Consider the following 21,175-nt stretch of genomic DNA (forward strand, 5'->3'; position numbering starts at 1 on the left):
GATCCTCATTCTGTGCCTGAGAAAAGGGACCCACTAAAAGAAACCCACGGAGCTTGATTCACGGAGCGCTCCTGGGCTGGCAGAGGATCAAGGGCGCTCAGTTAAGAGCAAGAAAAAAAGCAAGTGGGAAAGCCCAGCGCGATGGGGGCGGGCGGAGTGTGCAGGCGGGTCTGGGCAGGCTCCTGTGGCCAGCAGCTGCAGGAAGGTGTGTGTCTGGAGGCAAAGAGCTGCAACTGGCAGGACCCTCACCCTCTGGCGTTGTCGAGATGAATAAGGAAGCCATCCTCCCCGAATTTGGTGAACATCTCATAATGGTGACGGTCCATGTTTCCTGTAAAGAAAGGGAGAGGGGCTGGTAGGTCAGGGGGACAGGCGCCTCTGACCTCAGTTCTGTCCAGGAGTAGAGGCCTGGACCCGGGCCACAGCTGGCGTTGCCCAGTTTCCACCGCTTCCTCTGCCCCCACCCCTGCCCAGGGGTTCTGTTGTACAGAAGTGTGCCTTCGTCCCTCCTGTCCATATGGATGGGGTTTTCAGCCCAGGCACCCCCAGCTGAGAGTGAAAAGCTACCTTCCTGAAGGGAGTGACAGTGAGCCCTCTGTCTGCTTTGCTTAACGTCTGAGCACGTGTGCCATGGCTGCCTTTGTTACTCTGCTGTCCTGCCTGACCTTTCCTGGTCCCTGTGGAATTACCAGGAAGGCAGAATTCCCAGTTTCTGGCTGGGACCTTGCCTTCAACCCTCACTTTCTCACCTTCCTACCTGCTGTCCCCTTGATGGGTGCAGGGAACACGTAACGTCAATCTGACGCCCACTCGGGCCCTATGGCAGGGTGCTGTGCCTGCCCCCGAGGGCCCCTTCCCCAGTTCTTTGAAGAGGGCACCTGCTAACTTCTGTCCTCTTGGGCCTTTGCCACTTCTGAGGCTGGGTGGTGCGGGGTTGTTCAGTCCTCATGAACCCGGATATAGTTGTGTGCCAAGGTCACAACCACTTCGCCAGGTGCCCTGAGCATGGGGACCTACCTATCAAGAAGTCAAAGATGGCCATGTCGATGATGTTGAGGAGCCGGTTGCTGCTGTTGTACGGGTAGATCTGTCTCACAGTGTCACAGTAAAGGGGATTGAGCTCCCACCTGGGGGTGAGAAGAAGTCCTGGGGCTGGAAAAGCCAAGGTGGCAAGGTGTTGGGGCCCTCCCCACACCTGCAGCCCACTCCCAAATCCCTGCCTCCCTGATCCCGCCCTGGGCTGGGGGCAACTTCTCAGGATGCTGGTGGCTGGTGGTAGCATACCCTCAGGAGGACCCTGGCCAAGGACTCGGGAAAGGAGCCCGTAGATTCCACCTGGTAAAAGGTTCTGAGTCATTTAACCTAACCGCTGGATGCTAAGCTGAGGGCTGGGGTACCACGTTCAGAGACCAGGGCAGGCAGGGCAAGATGGTGCCATGTCTCTCACCTGCTTCCTCAGCATCCCTCACCAAGCCTCTTGGACACTGGCCCTCCAGGGCTCCTGCACTGTTCACAACCCCCCATGGGCCACCTTGTTATGGCTGTCACATTTGTGCTTCTGCCTACATTGTACCGTGTGCCGCTCAAACTTCCAAAGTCCCTTCTAACCCATCACTCATGTCCTCTAGAAATTCTTCCATTGCTTCTTTACCCCCACAGTCAAGGTGGCCTGAAGATGGACCTACTCAACTAGAACTGAGTACTGCCACGTGCCAGGAGGGGTGCTGGGCCTGGGGATACAGCCAGGAGGCTCTTGGCCTCGTGGACTTTTCTCAGGCTAACTGGTGTCCCTCCTACGGCTTCTCTCGTGCTTCTCTGTTATAGGAACACTACACTAGGCTTCCACAGTCTGGCTGTTTGTCTGTCCACTCAAGAAGCCTCCCGAGGGAGAGCCTATGTCCCTCCTGTGTCCCCTAGCATTTAACAGGCTCTCCATCACCCAGTAAATGAATGCAAGCAAGAGAACAGACCCAGACCAGCTAGTCACAGGATCAAGGTAAATGGGGCAGAGGAGGACCAAGGAAGCTTTTGGGGTCCAACCGGGACCACTCTTAAGAACTGGACTGCAGGACTGTGGATGTGGATTTGCAGCCAGGGGCTGACTCACTCCTCTTTTCCTGCCAGTGTGTAGGAGCGGATCCAGGGGTTGGGCACCGACAGCCTGGGGGCCAAGTTGAGGGACGGCAGGAAGGCAGAGAGGGAGCCCTCCAGCAGGTGCGGGTTGCCGCAGACCGCGTACTCCGTCTTGCACATGTATGGACACTTGGCGAAGAAGCACACATTGCTGGCTGCAGGACGGGGAAGAAGAGAGGAGCAGGAAGAGGAGGACTTGGAGGCAGGCCGTCTTCCTGCACCAAGAAACCCCTGGGGATTAGATGGGGAACCCTGAACCCGTGTCTTGGGAAGATGGGAGAAGGAAACATGGCCATTTTGGGACATAGCAGCTACAGAACTGAGCATCATGGGGACCAATTTTCAAATGTCTCTGAGCAGAGAAAGTGGGATCCAGTCTCTCTGCATCTCATCCATATGATTGGGACATTCTTTGTTACCCTGGAAGGATAACCTCTGGCCCCAGGAAGGCCAGCATTGTGGGTTTTAGCGACCACACTAGCCTCTTAGCATCTCACACACCACCTTTTCCCATACAAAATTCATCCGATGGGAGTGTCTGAGGGCAGCATCTGCCCATCGCAGTAATGCGGTGCTAGTGACAAGGAGCCATGCCACTGTGAACGTGACAGTGGGCACCTGCTTTACCGCGTAGGCAGGCAGGCTCTGGCCAGCACTGTACCTGGAGAGACAAAGAAAACGCTCTGCAGGATTTCATTCTTGGTGACCTCTAGGATTTCCTTGGTGACATTCACTAGCCTCCCCACTGTTGGCGGCACCCGTCGAAAGTCCAGAATCCTGAAAGAGGGAGTCCAGGTTAGGGATGGTCAGGGAATGGGGAGAGGTCCTGTCCCCAGGCCAAAAAATGTTAGAAATCGCCTGGTGTTCCTGACCACACCCTGCAGGGCGGCCACTGGGGGTGTGTCTGTGGTGCTGAGCTGCGGTGGCAGGGTCACTGCTGAGGGGTGGAGAAGGAGCCCCTGTTCCATCAAGCCTCCTGGGCAAGCCTTCCTACCATCCAAGCTGTGTTCTTCTCTAGTGCTTTTCAGCTCAGGTGTGCGTGCTGGGATCTTGTTCAAGTGCAGGTTCTGATTTTGTGGGTCCTGGGTGAGGCTGAGATTCTGCATTTCTAAAAAGCTCTTGTGTGGTGTCCATGTTGCAAATCCATAGAGCACACTTTGAGGGGCAGTGACTGAGTGGATAGGAACCTGGGAGTTTAGGAATGTGTTTTGTCTTCTAATATCATCACCTTATGGTTCCTTGGGCATCTTTTTGTTTTCAGATCAGGAACTAGAGGAAAGGGCAGTATTGTGCCCAAGAAGGCAACGTGCGCAGTACAGCAGGGTTAGTTTTCTTTATTAATTGTTTATTTCATTATGTTAAAAGACCATGGGTTTGTTGGGTTTAAAGGCACCGCCCTGAGGTATGGAAGAGGTGGACAGCCAGAAGAGTCCCCCGAGGGTCTTTCCAGCATTTCCTCCAGGCAATCAGCCTTTGTAGGGGACACCACCTCCAGGGGTCGGACTTACCTGTCCAGGTGGAAAGCTGCGATCTCGGCGTTGTGTCTCTGAAAGTCAATGAAATAGAAGAAGTCTGCGGGCGTCTCCTCATCTCGCTGCTGTCTAGAGAGAAGGAAGGAGTCACGCCCTGGACTCAGACTTCAGCTGGGAGGCTGAGGAGGGGGCTGTGAGGAAGAGGAGGGGGGACATGCTTCTGTGCTTCTCACGTACACAGGGATGATGGAGCCACCAATCAGGAATGGCCAGTGGCTCCCTGGGCTAGGAAGAGACATGCAAGGTAGGAAGAGTCCGGCTTCTGGAAGACACTGTCCTGTATTGCCATCAACATCAAGTTCCCTACTTGAGAAGCTTTGACCACAGTGGCCGAGTCCTTAAAAATCCAACCGACGTGAAGGAAGAAGTACAGGGAAGGTGTAGAAGGAGGAGCTAGGATCCATTAGCAGGGCAGACCCAGATGCCCAGGGATTAGGAAAGGTGGGTGTGATCCAGAACTTGGTCATAGAAAGTTCCCTAGAGACGTCTAGTATGATTGAGGTTTTGAAGAGATGGAAAGTTCTGGATTTTGGGGTGGTTTGGGAGAAACACATGGGACAATCCCCTCAGAGAAACTCAGGTGGGTCAGGAGAATGGACCCAGCCACAGGATTGCGGGAGGCTGGTGAAGAGGACATTGATTTCTGTGCATATTAAACTCTCCAATGGATTCCTGAAAAGCTCCATCCTGCCCCCGGGTGTGTGTGTTCAGGAAAGTGCCTCCTGATCCCTAAGGCATGGTGGGGCCACCTCCAGCTGCTAGGTCACCTCTGCCTTGATGCTAACAAACATGAAAGAATGGGGATCTTCAAATAGTTTTAAGTCCACTGTGTCTGAAGGCAGCAAAAACATGCACAATGTAAAGAAACGTGGTGGTGCAGAAAGCCCTCAGGAACCAGCCTGCAACCGAAAGGGTTCTGTGCTGTTGGCCAGAGAAACACAGGCTGGTCCTGAAACCTGCTGCAAGGTGCTGCCCACGGAGAGGAGCTATTCCAGAAAGTGCCACCGCACCTCCAGGACAGCTCCAAGCCCTGCCTGGCCCTTCTCATGAGCATCACCACACTCTGCCCCAGATGACAGACAGTCCCTGTCCCTGGTCTTACTTCCTGAATTTCATCCGTATGAACATTCGGTCTCTCCTTTGGGATTTCTAAAACATCATTTCTTCATTGTCTGGCATATGAGTGAAGTGACCGGAAACTTGAAAACTACTTTGACTTGATGTGAATGCTTCCCTTGTTTTGAGAAGCACGAGTGCACTTATTGTGCAAGCCTTGAATATATGCCATTAAGAACATCACCTCTAGCTGATGGGTGTGGTGGCCCACGCTTGTAATCCCAGTGGCTCCGGAGGCTGAGGCAGGAGGATTGCTAGTTCAAAGCCAGCCTCCGCAAAAGCGAGGCCCTGAGAAACTCAGTGAGACCTTGTCTCTAAATGAAGTACAAGATAGGGCCTGGGGACGTGGCTCAGTGATTGAATGTCCCTGAAATTGTCCCTTCAGTATTTTATATGCCTGACTATATGATCCCTCTGAAAATTGTCCCTTGGAAAAGGATTCTTTTCATGTTCAAATTCTTATGTATTTTCTCAAATGATGGAACCCCTCTCAATTACTTTATTTTGTTTGAGCTGGTGATGTCCCTCTGAGCTGGTTTTTGCTGCCTGACAAGTGGTTAGGGCAGGTCGTTGGGCATCACGAGAAAGAAAAGTGGGAAAGACTTCACCTCAGGTTAACACTGATCCTAAACTTGACTCTGCAATGATGTTGACCAACACCCACAATCCTTGGCAAGTGGAACATGAGAGTGGGGGGCGGGGGGAGCAGTATCTCTAAATTTATATATTGTTTTATAGGATGAGAATTTTTAAATCAAAAAATGTAAGAAGATATTCAATTGTTTCATATACACCTTTGAAAGCTATATATTTAAATTGACCAGACGACTAGGTTTTTACATTTCCACAGAAGAAAAATGAGGAACTCTCCTTAAAAGCAGGCTTCTAAAGGTTGCCTGGGCCTTGGGGTCACAGGGTAGGCCCCCAGAGCCAGTCCACTGGACTCCATGAGCATGGGACTTGGGCACAGAGTTGTTTAAGGCTCCCCAGGACAGCTGACCTACTCCAAATCCCTCCTTAAGGTGGTGCTGACTCTTTATCTGGTACACATTTTACTAGGCCCCACCTCTAGAACCAGTGACCAGACGGTCCATGGGGCCTCTCCTCACCTGGCTGACGGTTGGAATCCTGGCCGGTCCACGTGGATTCCACGGAAAGACAGTGCATTTTTGGAAAACATGTGACTTGGGTAATGGGAGTGAGTGTGGCATCCCCAGGGGAAGCAATCTACTAGGATAAGGCATTCGAGTCCTACTTCAGGAGACCCCCACCTGCAGCGTCTTGGAGCCAGACACCCATTCATACACCGAGTTGTGCGCACAGACTAGATGTGTGATTATATTTCACCAATATATATGAACTTCAAGGGCATGTAAGTTTTTTTTTTTTTTTTTTTTTTTTTTTAAGGTGGCAGTAGGGATTGAAGCCAGGGACACTCTACCCTGGGCTATATTCTCAGCCCTTTATTTTTATTCTTTTAAATTTTAAGATTTAAAAGAATAAAGTTATCCACCATGGACTGGAATTTGTGATATTCCTGTCTCAGCCTCCTGAGTTGCTGGGATTATAGGTGTGTGCCACCAGGCCTGGCTGTTAGGTTACTTGTTTTATGAACAAAATATGAATCAGTGTAGTTGGGTGTGGTGGTACCTACCTCTAATCCCAATGACTCTGGAGGCTGAGGCAGGAGGATGGCAAGTTCGAGGCCAACCTGGACAACTCAGTGAGACTCTGTCTCAAAATAAAAAAGTAAAAAGGACTGGGGAAGCAGTTCAGTGGTAGAATGCCCCTGGGTTCAATCTCCAATAAGAAAATTAAATTAAATTATATATAATGTACATATTATATATAATACATGTGTGTGTATATGTGTATATATTTATATATAAAGTGTGAACATGTGACAGACTTCATAGTACCCTTTCTAGGTTGTCTAGTTTTTCAATCAAAACAAGTATTGTAGGGCTGGGGGTGTAGTCCATGGTAGAGCACTTGCATGTACGAGGCCTTGGCTTCAACTCTACCATTGCTAAAAAATAAAAAATAAAAAAAAGCAAGTACTGTCACGCAGAGATCTGTAAACTTTTGATGTCCAAGGAAGGGTGCTAGCACACTTAACAGTCCCACCGCCTGGTGTCCAATCCTGGGTCCACTGTTACAGCTGGGAGCTTGGGATGTGCAGGCCTCTTGTGGCCTCAGTATCTTCACCTTACAGTGGACATCATAATGGCACTTGGCTCATGAGGATGTTGATGATCCAAAGACCCAATTCATGTGGGGTGTGTGGCTCAGATGCTAGCAAGGGACTCTTACTATTTTAATTGCTATCATTCTCACAAAAAAATAGTCATGTGCTTGGGGTAGGATGTCCAAAACAGGTCTCCCGATCACTGGTATAAAGATACTGGGTCACTTTTTATTTTTTATTTTTTTGGTAGTACTGGAGATTGAACCCAAGGGTGCGCTCTCACTGAACTACATCCTTGTCCTTTTTCAGTTTTTATTTTTTAAATTTTAAGACAGGGTCTTGCTAAATTGCTGAGGCTGGCCTTAAACTTGTGATCCTCCTACCCCAGCCTCCTGAGTGAGTGGGATTAAAGGTGGGCATTAGGTCACTTTTACTGCTTTTAGTTAGAGCTCCCCCAGGGCTGCCACCCTGGGCGCAGCGGTGGGAAAGACTCCACTTACCTCATGGGTTTGAACATAGCCTTCCCGAAGTCCGAGAACCTCAGCACCAGCTTCAGGTGGACGCCACTGGGCTTCACAACTGTGGAGGGTGGAAGGGCCAGTGAAGGACGCATTTGGGCCTAGGTCGGAGCTCTGACTGTTCGTTCCGAAGGCCCAGCCAATTTCTTCTCTTTTATTTAATAAGAACTTAAGGATGAGCATTTGCTTCCCAAGCAGTGGAGCAGGTGTCAGGGTTCCCCAGAAAGACACTAGTGAAAAACCCCAAAAATGTTACCCTAAGAAGAACCGACCCTCTCCTCTGTTTCAGCTGCCCCCTGTGGATTCTGATCCTGCCATCTGTGACAATAACTGAGATGCATTCTTCCTATTGAGGACTCTCCGCTGGGCAGGGTCTAGGGCGTGGCAAATCCATGCGCCTCCGGTGCAGGGGGAACTGCTCCCTTGTGCTGCAGCCTGCCTCACCTCACCTGCCCCACTCTGGGCCAGCTCTGCTGCAAGCCCCATGGGGGTTGGGACTTGTCTTCTAACCTTTGACACATCATGTCACATGGAGAAATGTCTGACGCGTGTTCATCAAGTTGAGGTAGGAAGAAGAGGCCACTTGCAGCCAGAGGTGGCTGGCCTGCGGTTCAGTGTCCAGGCCCACCTGGAACCAGGTCCCAGCCTCCCCAGAGGGAAACGCTGCTACGCTCCTGGCTTTTCCGTTCTGTTAATCATTTACCCCAGGGGGCTCAGCCTTGGCTGCATTAGAACCACCTGGAGCTTTTAAAACAGAAATGCCTGGGCCTCACCCTCTGCAGTGGAACCCAAACCTCCGGAGGAGGAGAAGTTTCCCCAGTGATTCGGATATGTTGCCAGCATCACGAACCACTGTCAGGCACGACCCCCTTTTAAATTCGAAAACAGCCCCCAATCGGGGATTTTGTTAGAATTCAAATTCTGATTCAATAAATCAGATTGGAAACCGAGATTCTGTTTTTCTTACAAGCTCCCCGGTGATGCCGGTGAAGCTTGTCCCTGGCTGGCATTTGGATCAGTCAGATCCTGCACCAGAGTGCCCCGTAAATGCCTTTCTTTCTGTGGGTGGGTGGGCAGAAATGTTGACTTCTTAGGATTAGGCAGGGACAGCCCTCATTGGAGCGGATGCTGGGGTTCCAGTGGCTGTGACAGGGAGGGGGCTGGATGTGGCTGGGAGAGGCAGGAACTTACTCTGGGTGCAGTCGCACGCCCCCAGCAAGGCTTTCTCGTCCTGGCTGTAATCTGCAAAGGAGAAGGGCAGTGAGGGCTTCTAGCCAGGATCCTGGGAGAGTGACCACCTAGGGACAGACCCTCAATACCAGGAGGGGATGCAGCTTGGAGGTCTTAGCCTTGACTGTTCTGAAGGGATCTCCCAGAACCCACAGTTTCCCCCCCTGCTCCATCCTGGTCCCTGTCATCTCTAGTGCACAAACCATCCACAGCTGGCTGGAAGACCCAGTCTGATTTGGTCTCTGCTAATAATTTGCTGCATCACATAGACTGTCATAGTGCTTGAGGGCACAGACTTGCGGTCAGAAGACCTGTGTTTGAATCCCAGCTCCAGCACTGGGTCCTTGGTCAGGTTACTGCACCTCTCTGAGTCTCAGTTTTCCTGCCTGTAAAGTTCCAATGATAATGTCTATGTCATCAGGTCATTGCAGAAGAGCAAATACATTGCCTGGTTCCAAAGGAGCACTCAATAAAACGGCAGGAATCGCCCTTCTTTATTATGTGTGCAGAACACATTCTCATACCTCCATTATAGGAGGGTGATGAGATTAAGGTTAGAAGATCTCTTTCAAGAGGAAAGTGTTTTTCTGCTTATTAACCTGTCTATCATGTGACAGTGGCAACCCTTTAACATTCCACCCTGGGTCCCAGCCTGAGATGGCTTAATCCAGCCCCTCCGGGAGAGTGTCAATCACTCCTGCCCTGTCTCATGACCCTCACCGGCACTGATGGTGGGAAAGTGCCTCATGTCGTGCAGGAGTTTGCTGACGAAAGGACTGGACCTGGAGTACAGTCCGTGGCGGTTGATTCCCAGGTGGAACTGGACCCAGCTGGCCTCGGTTCGGAGCTGCAGCGGGGGCTCCAGGGAGGTGAGGTTCAACTGCTCTCTGTAAATCTTGTGTCGTCTGAAAGAGCCACAGAGCATTTTTGGTTATGTTTTTAAATTGGAAGAAGAAAGAACGTGGGGCCATCACCGGAGCAGCTCCTCTGGAGCTCCACGTATTCCTTCACGGACTCAACAAGTGCGTTGAGCACCTCCTGCGGGCCAGGCCTTGTGCTGTGCTCAGGGCGCCATGGGGAACAAAGAGCCCCTGGTCCCTCCTGGTCCTCAGAGAGCCTATAAGCTAGCTGGTAACACAGACAGTTGCACAATGCCACATGCACCGTGACACATGCACCGTGACACGTGCACAATGACACATTCATGTATGCAAATACACCAAAGCTGACCTAGAAGCCATGACAGATCCTGTGAAGGACAAAGGCAGATGGCTGAGAGAAGAACGAGGGGACTCATGTAACCCGGGCTCTCAAGGACACACCCCTGTGCCCTTTCCATGAAAAAGTCCCAATACTTTATGACCCAGGGAGTCGGGAGGGAGGGGAGAAGGTGATTGGTGAGAATGAAGGGGAATACAGGGAAGGTCCTTTGGAGGGGCTGGATGCTGAGTTGGAGAAATCAATATGGCATCAAGGAAAAGAAGAATTAATTAGCCATTTATTGATTGTTCTTCTTGGTAGCCTATTTTTTTTTTTTGCAAGGATAAAAAGAAAAAAGCGACAACAATGGTGTTTCCATTTAGAGTCTAGCATGGGAGACAAATTGTACATCTATGAAATAATTGGAGCAAAGCAGAAGGCCTCCCTTCCAAGTACCAGTACACTGGGGACACACAAGCCTTAAGTCCATAGCAAGATACATGTTAGTTCTGCACCCCCAGCTGGTCAATAGAGGACACTCGCTCAACCTGTGAACAAACGCTGAGCAGCTATTGATTTTAGTTATTTTATTTTATGATATATTAAAATATTTATTTCTTAGTTATAGGTGGCCACAATATCTTTCTGTTACTTTATGTGATGCTGAGGATCGAACCCAGTGCCTCCTGCATGCTAGGTGAGCACTCTACCTCTGAGCCACAAACCCAGCTCCGATTTTTGTTATTTTAGAAATGGGTGAGGATATTTCTTCTTAAAAAGAAATATGGCATTTGACATCATTTTCAGAGAGTGGGCTTCTTTTTTTTTTTGGTATTGGGGATTGAGCCACAGCCTCAGACCTTTTTACTTTTTATATTTGAGACAGGGTCTTTCTAAGTTGCTTAGAGCCTCACTAATTTGCTGAGGCTGGCCTTGAACTTGTGATCCTCCTGCCTCAGCCTCCCAAGCCACTGGGATTACAGGCATGCTTGACGATGCCTGACTGAGTGGGTTTCTCCTAGTCCCTTTCTTGGCCTAGGTACTAGAGCACTTCTTCAGCCAGGGAGGGTGAAGAGCAGAGTAGCATGAGCAGAGGTGCCAAGAGTTGTCTATAAGACACCTATCTATGCTTTCTGTACCTGCACAGGTAACTCCCCAGTTCAAAGGGAGGTTGCAGAGACAAAGAAGGAGTCCCTCATTATCTTTTATACATAAGAGAGCAATTACAAATTCTGTTTCCATTAGTCTTTTGAGCTGCCAGGGACAATTCACCCTGGTCATCAGGAACCTAGTTACCTTCCACCTCTTGCCCCAACTCTTTGGAGTTGGCAGGCCTTCTGGATTCTGTCTTCATTGAGGGAAACACTACACAACGGGATTTGGGTTCCATCTTCCAGTTTCTATCAGACTTCTCCTCAGCACACTGTGACCAGGAACCTGCCTTTCAATACCCAGACTTGGTTTCTCTGGGCGTCCCTGTTCAGAGACCGAATCTCAGCTTGTTGATGTCAGCTGGGGCTTTCCTGAGTTTGGTGATGAGGTTCTTGCCCCTGTACCCCTCTGGATCTCCATGACCACCTTTGGTGTTTTTTGCTTTGTGGGGTGCTGGGGATGGAACCCAGGTCCTCGAGCATGCGAGGCGTGTGCTCTACCACTGAGCCATAGTTCATTTGAAGGCAAGTTGCCTCCCACCCAGAGCCACGTCAGGCTACCTACTTCACACCCTGGAAGTTTTGCCATCGTACCAAGACCAGGTTCTTAACTTCCACGGAATTTCTAACCGCGAGTCTGTTTCGTTGACCTTATTCCTCCTGTTTTAATCTCACTGGTATCGAGGACCCTATAGATGGACCTAATTTGATGGCATGATCCCAAATAGGTCCCCTCTCTCCTGCCTGTGTTTTTTCCTTCTATTTATCCTTGGTTTTATCTTTTCCTTCCAGGTCTTACCCCCAATGGTCTTTCCTAGAGAGAGCGCTCCTTTGGCAGTGGACCTGTGGATTTGCGTAATCTGCCGAGTCTTCCTGGGACAACCATTTCTTCTTTTCTTTCAGCCCTTTGCTTAATGACTCAAACTTGATTCTGAAAAGGGCCCATGGGAGGGAAAACCTGGTGGAGCTAAGTTTCAAACTGTGGCATCTGACGTCATGACTGAGAGCAAACACGAATACACCAGGTAGAGGGGCTGGAGACAGAGAACTGGACTCCAGGAGCAATTGCAAAGAAAATCACGAGGCCATCATTGAGCAATGACCTCAGGGCTGGAACAAACCTAAGAGACTATTAACCCAGCTTCCCTTCCTCCTCATAGCATTCCTTCCAAGAAGTCGTCTCTTATCTTGGACCAGCTCCAGTGAAGGGACATGCCCTGTCCAGCCTAGTGCAGTCGATCTGTCTAGCTCTATTAGAAAGCACTTTCCAACAATAAGCCCAACTTCCCTCCGTTGCTTCCTCCAGTGAGTTTTGATTTTACCCTCCAGATTTAGGATCCCCCTCTTATATTACACCATTTAAAATATTCAGAGATAGTTCTCATAATGACCTTGGCATCCTTCCATCTTAAGCCTAAGTTTCTGACTCCCTTCACAGACCTGGGGGTGGAGTCTTAGTCATTGCAATGGACTGAGTGTTCATGACCCCCTCAAATTCACATGTTGAAACCCTAACCCATTCTGGTAGCATCAGGATGAGGAGTCTTTGGGAGGTGATTAGGTGTTGAAGGATAGGGCCTCCTGAATCAGATTAGTGGCCTTAGGAAAGAGAGCCCCAAGAGATCTCTTGCATCTTCTGACATGCCATGTTCTAGAAAGAAGTCAGGTGTCATGGAAAAGGGACCTCATCAGACACCAGATCTGAAGCCAAGGAATTGGATTTCAGTCTTTCAGCTTCAATCAGACACCTCAGCAGCCCACTCTGACCCATGGATACCTCATCTTGGAAATTCCAGTCTTCAGGAACGTGACAAATGGATTTCTATTGTTTGGAAGCCACTCAGCCTATGGGATTTTGTTATAGCAGCTTGTAAGGACTGAGTTATATTTATTTACTTCCCTCCAATTTCTGACACGCAGAACAAAATGTAATGCCTCGGCTGTGGATTGCCAGGGCAGAGGAGAACAGAATGATCACGACTTGCATTATACATGCTTTCTTTCTACTAATGTTGTGGCAGACCGAATAATTTTGGGGAAACTACATCTCATATTTCTAAAAAGACTATGAATCCAAAATCGGCCTCCAAGACTCCATGACCTCATTCCCGGAACCTGTGGCTGTGATGAGCCCTCACGCCCATGATTACGCCCATTCCACCACCGTGGAATGTGGGGAGATTATCCAGCTGGGCCTGAATTAACCACAGGAGCCCTTAAAAGCCGAAGTCTCCCCTAGCAAAAAGAGAAGGCAGAGAAATGAGAAAACCTTAGAAAGATTTGACAAACTCTTGTTGACCTTGAAGGTAGAGTGAGCCAAGGGCAGGGACCAAGGAGTAGCTAGAAAGAGCTGGGACTGCTTCTTGGGGACGAGTCTGACAACTGCAAGGAATAGAATTCTACCAACAGACATGAGCCCGAAGGAGGACCCCTGAGCTCCAGATGAAGATATGACCAACAGATGCCTTGATTTTAGGGTCTCGTGAGACTCTAGGGGAGAATGAGTCCTGCTGCCCTGGACTTCTAAGCTAAAGAACAAATGGGTATTTCTTTAAGTCTCTAAGTCTGTGGCAATCTGTACAGAGTAGCACAAAACACACATATTCTGTTCACAAAGAGGCTAAAAAACCAAATACCTTTATTTTAAGCAAATGTTTTTATTTAAGAAAACACCCTAAGTAGTGAGTGTGTGTGGGTGTGTGTGTGTGTGTGTGTGTGTAATATTAACTAAACACCCTTAACTATGGAGCTGCATCTCCAGCTCTTTTTGTTTTTTCATTTTGAGGCAAGATCTTGTTAAGTCGCTGAGGATCTTACTAAGTTGCTGAGGCTGGCCTCCAACTAGCGATCCTCATGTCTCAGCTTCCCGAGTCACTGAGATTACAGGCATGCACCACCTTGCCGGGCTTCTAAGTAATATATTTTTTTCTTTAATGTAGGAAACTATTGTGCAAATAAGTTTTAGAATGTTAATTGGTCAGGGAAGGGGTTCATCAATTTTGGATAAAATTTATGAGTTCTCCAGGGTCATATAACAAGAGAGATGTAGATTGCAGAATCACCATGAGGAGAAGATGAACAGATTTAAATGCCTCGAGGAGCCAGGCAGGGAGCAGAAATGAGCAAAGAGTGCAGGCCGAAGGCCACAAGGAGGGGTGGAGAGTGTGTCAAACTGGAGCGCACAGGCCTCACCTCAAGGGGGACAGCCACTGCCAACTCTCAGCTCCCAGGAATCATGCCCTGACATTACTCATTCATTCATTCATCAAACATGTGTTTCCAGTTGGACACTGATCTATATTTTGGAACTAGAGCTGTGTACACAATGAGGTCTTTTTCTCATGAAGCATATTCCAGGAAAATCACTTATTCTGAGTTTACAACAGGAGTTAGAAACCCAGATTTTGATCAGAATTTGAAACTTCCTTTAAAAAAAACCCAAAAACCCATGTTGACTCAAATTTAAAAATATCCTGCTTGGGCCAAAACAGTTACAGAGCTCCACAGCCAGTGTGTTATCTGCTCCATTCTGTTACAGCAATTGCAAAGCCAGGCCTGTCAACAAGACAGAAATATTAAGGCCCCTCCCCCACATGTAGCTCTGGGTTCGTGTGCAAACAAGGGCACAGGGCAAGCAACGGAGCCATCGGTTATTTTAAGGTTTTGGTCTCTGAGAGCAGTAGAAGGAAAGATGGCTGGACCTTCTCTCCCACAAGGGGAACGGTGGCTTACACAGCCCCTAAAGGTCGACAGCAGGCCCAAGAGTCCAGCTGCCCCCTCCCCACCCAGGCAGAGAAGCGATTTTTACTGTTCATATAATCATTTAAAGTGACTGATGCTAAACTTGGGCAGAGATAGAATTTTATGAAAAATCAAGGGAAGGGGTGAATTCTTGACCAGGTCTGCGGGCCTCCAGCCAACTTTTCCTGACTTTGTTAACATTTATTTTTATTTTAACAAATCGTCTGGCCAAGCTCTGCTTCCCAGGGCGACTTGGAAGCTGAGGTTGTATGACTGCAAAAGTCTCTCGGGAATTTGCTGTAAAGAGTGGAAAGTCCTTAGCCAAGTTAGTCACCCTGAACCACAGCAGCACAGAACACGGGGAGGAAAGGGAAGAAAAACAACTATGCGGCCCGAGCCCGGTTTTGGGAAAGGGCTGGGAGGAGGTGGGTTTTTCTGCAGTGGAGCCGATACCTAATGGATTCTAGTTATAGCCACCAGTGGGGGACACATGATCCAAATTAAAAATTTTTTTAAAAAGGGTGTCAAATTGATGGTAAATTCTGGACTAGTTTGTACTGCTTCTAAAAACATTCACATTAATTGTTGGGTGGGGACACATGACTCTCTGGTTTGCTATTCTGCCCTTGCTAGAGTTGGGGTCACCTCTTTCGGGGTGGGAGTGTGGAGAGGGAAGAAGGAGTTTCACTGTGTCTTCTGCTTTTCTTTTTTAGATGGTCAAGGCAGATCTCGCAAGAGGGATTGATTTCTTGTGAAGCTTTGCTTGAATGCTCTTTGCCTCTGGGCGGGCAACCTGCGAGGAGGTGTTGCCCACCCAGGTAACTTAAAATCAGAAAGGACTGGGCATGCATGTGGTCAAGTGCCCCCGGGGTTCACTCCCCAGTCTGACAAAAAGAAACAACAACATCAACAACAACAAAACCCCAAAAGAAACGGCCATGGTTGGAGTATTTACACCATGGTAACTGCAAATGTTTCAAATTAGAGCTTTTGTTATTTCTCAGGAAAACTGTTTTCCAGCTCTGTCCTGTCTGACATGGCTGCCTGCCTACAGGGAATAAAAATGGTGACATATAGAGAATTTGTCTTTCTTTCTTTCTTTCTCAACCTGTTTTTTATGCTTAAGGAAAAAAAGAAATAGAATTCTAAAACAGCAAATCAATATGAAAACAGTAAATAGCATCATACTTTAAAACAATATATAAAAACCCATTTATAGAAGATAAATGTCTATGTAGTTAGGTACAATATCAGCCAAGATAATCCTGGTTTTTAAGATAACCTTACTTTTAAAGTTAAAGAGGTAGTATATACCATAAAAAAGCACAAAGTTTTGATGACTGATGCATCAATAAAAATGAACCCCTAGCTCTAAGTCCTGTGACCTTAAGGGAAGAAGTAAAACTCCCTCTGCTCTTACTTGCTGCCGCGCTGAGGTTTTCCTTGGAAATTGTTCCCTGAAAGGAGCAGCACCTCTTTTAGAAAAAAGAGAGCATTGAAAAATGTTTGATTTTACTTATTTGTCTTTGAATAAAAACAGTTACATGATTCAAAATTTTAAATCTCAGAAATTTTTCCATCTCTCTTCCCATGAATCTACTTCTCTCCAGAGGCCACTCATGTTGCAAAGTTTTTTTTCATTGTTTCTTTCCAGCTTTATTTTTACGTGTATGATAATATAAAAGTATCCTGAAGCTGGCTTTATTCTTTTGTGAGTAAGTTTGGCAGTCTTACAACTCAGTATACAGAATGCTATTCTTTGTAAAGGCTGCATAATATTCTGGTATATGCAAATCACATAATAATTAAGCTGCTATGGTCTGAACGTTTGTCCCCACAAAATTGACACGTTGAAACCAAATTCCAAGGTGATAGTATTAGGAGGTGAGACCTTTGGGAAATGATTAGGTCATGACAGTGTAGCCCTCATGGCTGGGACGAGTGCTGTTACAGAAGAGATCACAGCTAGACACTGTGACACGTGCCTGAAATCTCAGCTATTAGGGAATTGAGGCAGGAGGATTACAATTTTCTGGCAACCTGGGTAATTAAGGTTGCTCAGTGGTAGAGTGCTTGCCTAGTATATGTGAGGCACTGGGCTTAATGCTTGGTGAAAGAGAGAGAGAGAGAGAGAGAGAGAGAGAGAGAGAGAGAGAGAGAGAGAGAGAGAGAGAGGAGAAAGACTTTTGTTATGACAAGCAATGGTGTGGCATGTAGCCTATATGCATGATATTTCCCAAGTGTGAGGGTGAATCTGTATGATAAATTCCTAGAAGTGTAATTGATGGGTTTATTCTTTTCTCTTTTATTAGTGTGTTATAATTTTACATAACATTTGGGTTTATTTTGACAAAATCATACATGCATGGGGATTATTTCTCTCCATTTCAGTCTCTGATGTCCCCTTTCCTTACCCTCCCTCCCTCTCTCCCTCCCTTCCTATACCGGTTGGTCTTCCTTTCACTCATTTATTTATTTTGATTGGTGCTTTAATAGATATACATGAAGGTGGAATTCACTGGGATATATCTATACATGCACATAGCACAATATAAGGTAAGTACATTCTTTTTTTTTTTAGAGAGAGAGAGAGAATATTTTTTAGTTTTCGGTGGACACAACATCTTTATTATTATTTGTATGTGGTGCTGAGGATCGAATCCAGCGCCCTGCGCATGCCAGGCGAGTGAGTTACTGCTTGAGCCACATCCCCAGCCCTAAGTACATTCTTAATTGTTACAGATATTGCCAAACTGCCCACTGCCCTCCACCAGGGCCAACCCTGAGCCCTGGGGCTGGGCATGGTATGAGACAGGAAGTGTTACTGTACTCTGTGATCTTTGTCAATCTAATGGGTGAAAAGTGGTATCTCTGTGTACTTTCCATTGGCCTCTGTTTTGCTAGGAGTGAAGCTGCACCATCTTTTCATAAGTTCCTGAGTTGTTTGTTTTTCTTTTGACCACATTTGTGCTGGGTTGTTCATTCTTTTTTTTTTTTTTCTATTGAATTTCTACAATTAGAATAATTACTCTTTCTCTATGAATTGCAAATAGATTTTCTGTTGGCTGCTTTTGACTTTACTTATATTGTTTTTTTTTTTTTTTTTCTGGGATGTGCAGCTATAAAGAGGCTAACAGAGGAGCTTCTGGTGGCCACAAACCTGCCTCCTCCGGGTGCCATTGAGGAAACAGAACTGACAGGTGAGGTACGAGAACAAGGGGGCAGGGTGGCCTGACTGACACCGTGTGGGTGCCTCAAGTTGGCCCCCATGTGTGGCCTTTCCAGCTACCTGAATGGAGCACCCTTCCTCTGGTGGCCTGGAAGGGCCCTCTGAAAGATGACAATGTATCCCACACTTGTGCTGGCGTTTGGGAGATGGCAGCAGCTCCCCTTCTATAAGGCCACCCAGGCTGTGGAGGGACAGCACCCCACAGCGTCTAAGAAATTCTCTGAAATTCATTAGAGATTTTCTTTTTTCCTTCAACAAAACCACTACCCTAATCTCATCTGTCATGACAGCAGACGTGACAGCTGCCGTGCTCAGCAGCCACGCCATCACCCAGTGTCCCGTTGAACCCTTGCTTCATCTCCAGGCTGCGTTAGTTACTGTTGCTTTCTTCCTCTCTCTAAATCTCCCTCCATCTTTTTCTTGGGATGCTTCTAAGACTCGGGTCCATTTTTATACCCGTCTTCACTTCCAAACCTCTCCTAGGGCCATCTCCAGCGTGGACCTTTCTCCGATTCCCCTAAATGAAAAATAAACAGCACGAAAGCAAAACACGAGGTCTATTTTTGATGACAGTGACCTGGTCCCACCCCTGATGGAATGAGGTGAGCAAGTCACGGGTGCACAGCAAGTGGAGCAAGAACTAATTAAGAGTGTAATGATCGAAAGGGACTCGGGGTGGGTGTCAGGAAGTCCTGGTTCTGCCTCTGACAGGCAGAGCGACCTTGAGGATGGGCGGGCCCTGCCTCTGTACACAGTGTCTCCCATGGTCCTATAGCCACTGCTCCAGGATGTGTTCTTCCCCACAATTTGCAAATGAGAAGGCTGACAACAAGGTTTAGTCTTAAGAAGTGGTTTCCAGCCTCTGAGTTTCAGTTTGCCTACTCTGAAAAATGGGGATTCTGATAGCTACCTCCATGTATGCCGTAAGAAGTAAGCGCAGTACCAACTAACCGTGTGGGAGCCCTCCCAGAACGGTTGCTATTTAATTCTTATAAAGACTAGAAACCAGAGGGATGTCAAGTTTTCAAAAACACAGTTTACCAGGTAAATAGAAACCAACCAGTGTTGCAAGCCAGAAAAAAAAAAAATCCCTTGGAACATTTCATAAGCGAGGGAACAACCTCTATGTCATCGGGTTGCACTAGATACCACATTTGCATGTCTTGGCACATCTCATACAACGGACCTGTGAGTCCTGCCGCAGCTTGTCTGCGGTCTCTCTGTGTGCAAGGGAAGCATTAGCCAAGTTCAAGGCATGAGCGGGGAAAACCCAGGTGGGTCTGGCTTTGGGACTTAGGAGGGGGCATCTGCTGGTTTGGGGAGAGGTGGGAAGCCCGGAGAAGCTTGGACCAACCAAGAGGAAGCCTGGGTTCTCCTATTCTTCCTGGAATATGGGGAGTGAGAGGTGCCAACCTGTATCCTGTTTCCTTCCAGGTTCCTGAGGGCAGAATCACCGGGGTGCGGTATTAACCAGCCAGGTGCTGTGCGAGGTGGAGGGGAGACAGCTGTGACTCAGAGGGCTCAGGAGGGATCTGGAAGGTGTTCAGAGATTTGGGCGGACTCCCCACACTCCTAGTCACTGAGCCCATGGCTTCAGATGTGGAAAACCTCCCTGACAAGACATTGCCTTGTCTTACAAGGACTAGGGTTGACATCCCCTCCCCCACTTGGTTTGGGGCATGGATGCTTTTATTATATTCACGTGTCCCTTGTGGGTTGGGGGCAGGCCCTTTGGAATAACTTTGGTACCAGACGAGGAAAATACAGACACAACAATACTTTTTTAATGGCTGGTACCGTGGAGACCCCGGATCAGAGCCAGAGGGAAAGCCAGGCCTCTGTGCATTCTCTTCTGGTTCATTGTTGAGGTTCCCCAGCTGCAAGGTGCAGACATCTTTGACTTCTTTTCTTTCCAAATCTTGTAGTTTTCCATGCACAGCCTCTGGATTTTTCCTTTTCTTCCTGTTGCTTATGCCCTATTGCAGCCCTCTTACCTGGATAGCAGAATATCCTTTTAACTGACATTTGTGACCGTGGTCCTTTTTCCTTCCCCACTCTGGGTCTCATCACTGCCAGATTAACTATCCAAGGCCCAGCTTCCAGCACGAGCCTCCCATACAGTCCTTCAGCAGGTCATGAGCACTGGCCCCAAGCCCCTGCTCTAGCATCCCCCAGATTATCCTCTTCTGCTTCTCCGTCTCCCTCCATCCATTCTCCTCCTGCCTAAGTTCCGCTTCCTGTTCTCATCCTGTCTTATGCTGGAATGCCTTCTCCCACATTTTCATCTCCAGAAATCCTTCCCCACCTTCAGGGCCAAACTCCCCTGGAACTTTTCTCTGAACCTTTTCCAATCTCCAACCGGATAGGATCTTTCTCTCCTGCTCCCTCAAATTCCAATGCAACTCCCATGTCTTCTGTCGCTCTTGCCACATTCTGAGCAGCAGTGATTTAGACATGTTTCTCGTTCCTTCTAACAGACGGCGGGCAGAGGCAATGTCTTATCTTTGCACCCCTTACGAAACAGAACCCAGCACCTTGCACACAGAAGGTACTTATATTTCTTATGGAAAGAAGTTGGAAGCGCTCAACTCACCGAGTTCCAATAGAGCTGTGTACCAAACATATGCTGCTACTGTGTTTTCAATGTATTTTTGGTATTGGGGGCTAGAAAATATTTCAGGGTTTTGGTAGTTTATAATTCAAGACAAAACTGGTTTTCATTTTCTCTTCTCAAAATTAGTTTTTTTAAACTGACGTAAAACCAAAAAAATGTATCTTTATGGTACCACGTGATGCTTCATGTACACATTGTGTGATGTTCAAATCAGGGTAGCCAGATCTGTCTCCTCAAACGTTTAGCATTTTCTCTATAATGAAATCACACAAAATCCTCCCAGATTTTTGAAATATGCAATACAGTATTGTTATCTGCAACCACCTGCTGAGCAACAGCAAGCAGAACTTCTTACTCCTGACTATAACTTGGGATGGATTCATCAACTTTTTCCCATATAAATCTGGTCTTTTTTGGATCATTTCACTTCAAGTTGTCTACAAAGAGGACTTTCTACATAAGAGAACTCTTATGAGATGAGGCGGCAAAGATCAGAAGAATTAGGGAGGACTAGGTATCCCTT

At 47.7% G+C, this 21,175-nt stretch overlaps 1 protein-coding gene across 1 annotated transcript in view; it reads right to left on the reverse strand.

The window, feature by feature from the left end:
• Nucleotides 1–21,175, reverse strand: part of Fam20a (FAM20A golgi associated secretory pathway pseudokinase) — a 49,460-nt gene that overhangs the window by 2,326 nt on the left and 25,959 nt on the right. Inside the window, exons 2-9 of the mRNA XM_027946311.2 lie at nucleotides 9,438–9,622; nucleotides 8,679–8,729; nucleotides 7,470–7,548; nucleotides 3,642–3,734; nucleotides 2,795–2,910; nucleotides 2,108–2,288; nucleotides 1,018–1,127; nucleotides 250–331 (exon numbers count right to left, since the gene is read on the reverse strand). Coding sequence (XP_027802112.2) covers nucleotides 250–331; nucleotides 1,018–1,127; nucleotides 2,108–2,288; nucleotides 2,795–2,910; nucleotides 3,642–3,734; nucleotides 7,470–7,548; nucleotides 8,679–8,729; nucleotides 9,438–9,622 — 897 coding nt within the window. The remainder of the gene's footprint in view (nucleotides 1–249; nucleotides 332–1,017; nucleotides 1,128–2,107; nucleotides 2,289–2,794; nucleotides 2,911–3,641; nucleotides 3,735–7,469; nucleotides 7,549–8,678; nucleotides 8,730–9,437; nucleotides 9,623–21,175) is intronic.

This window comes from Marmota flaviventris, chromosome 17, assembly GCF_047511675.1.
Source record: "Marmota flaviventris isolate mMarFla1 chromosome 17, mMarFla1.hap1, whole genome shotgun sequence".
Taxonomy (NCBI): Eukaryota; Metazoa; Chordata; class Mammalia; order Rodentia; family Sciuridae; genus Marmota; species Marmota flaviventris.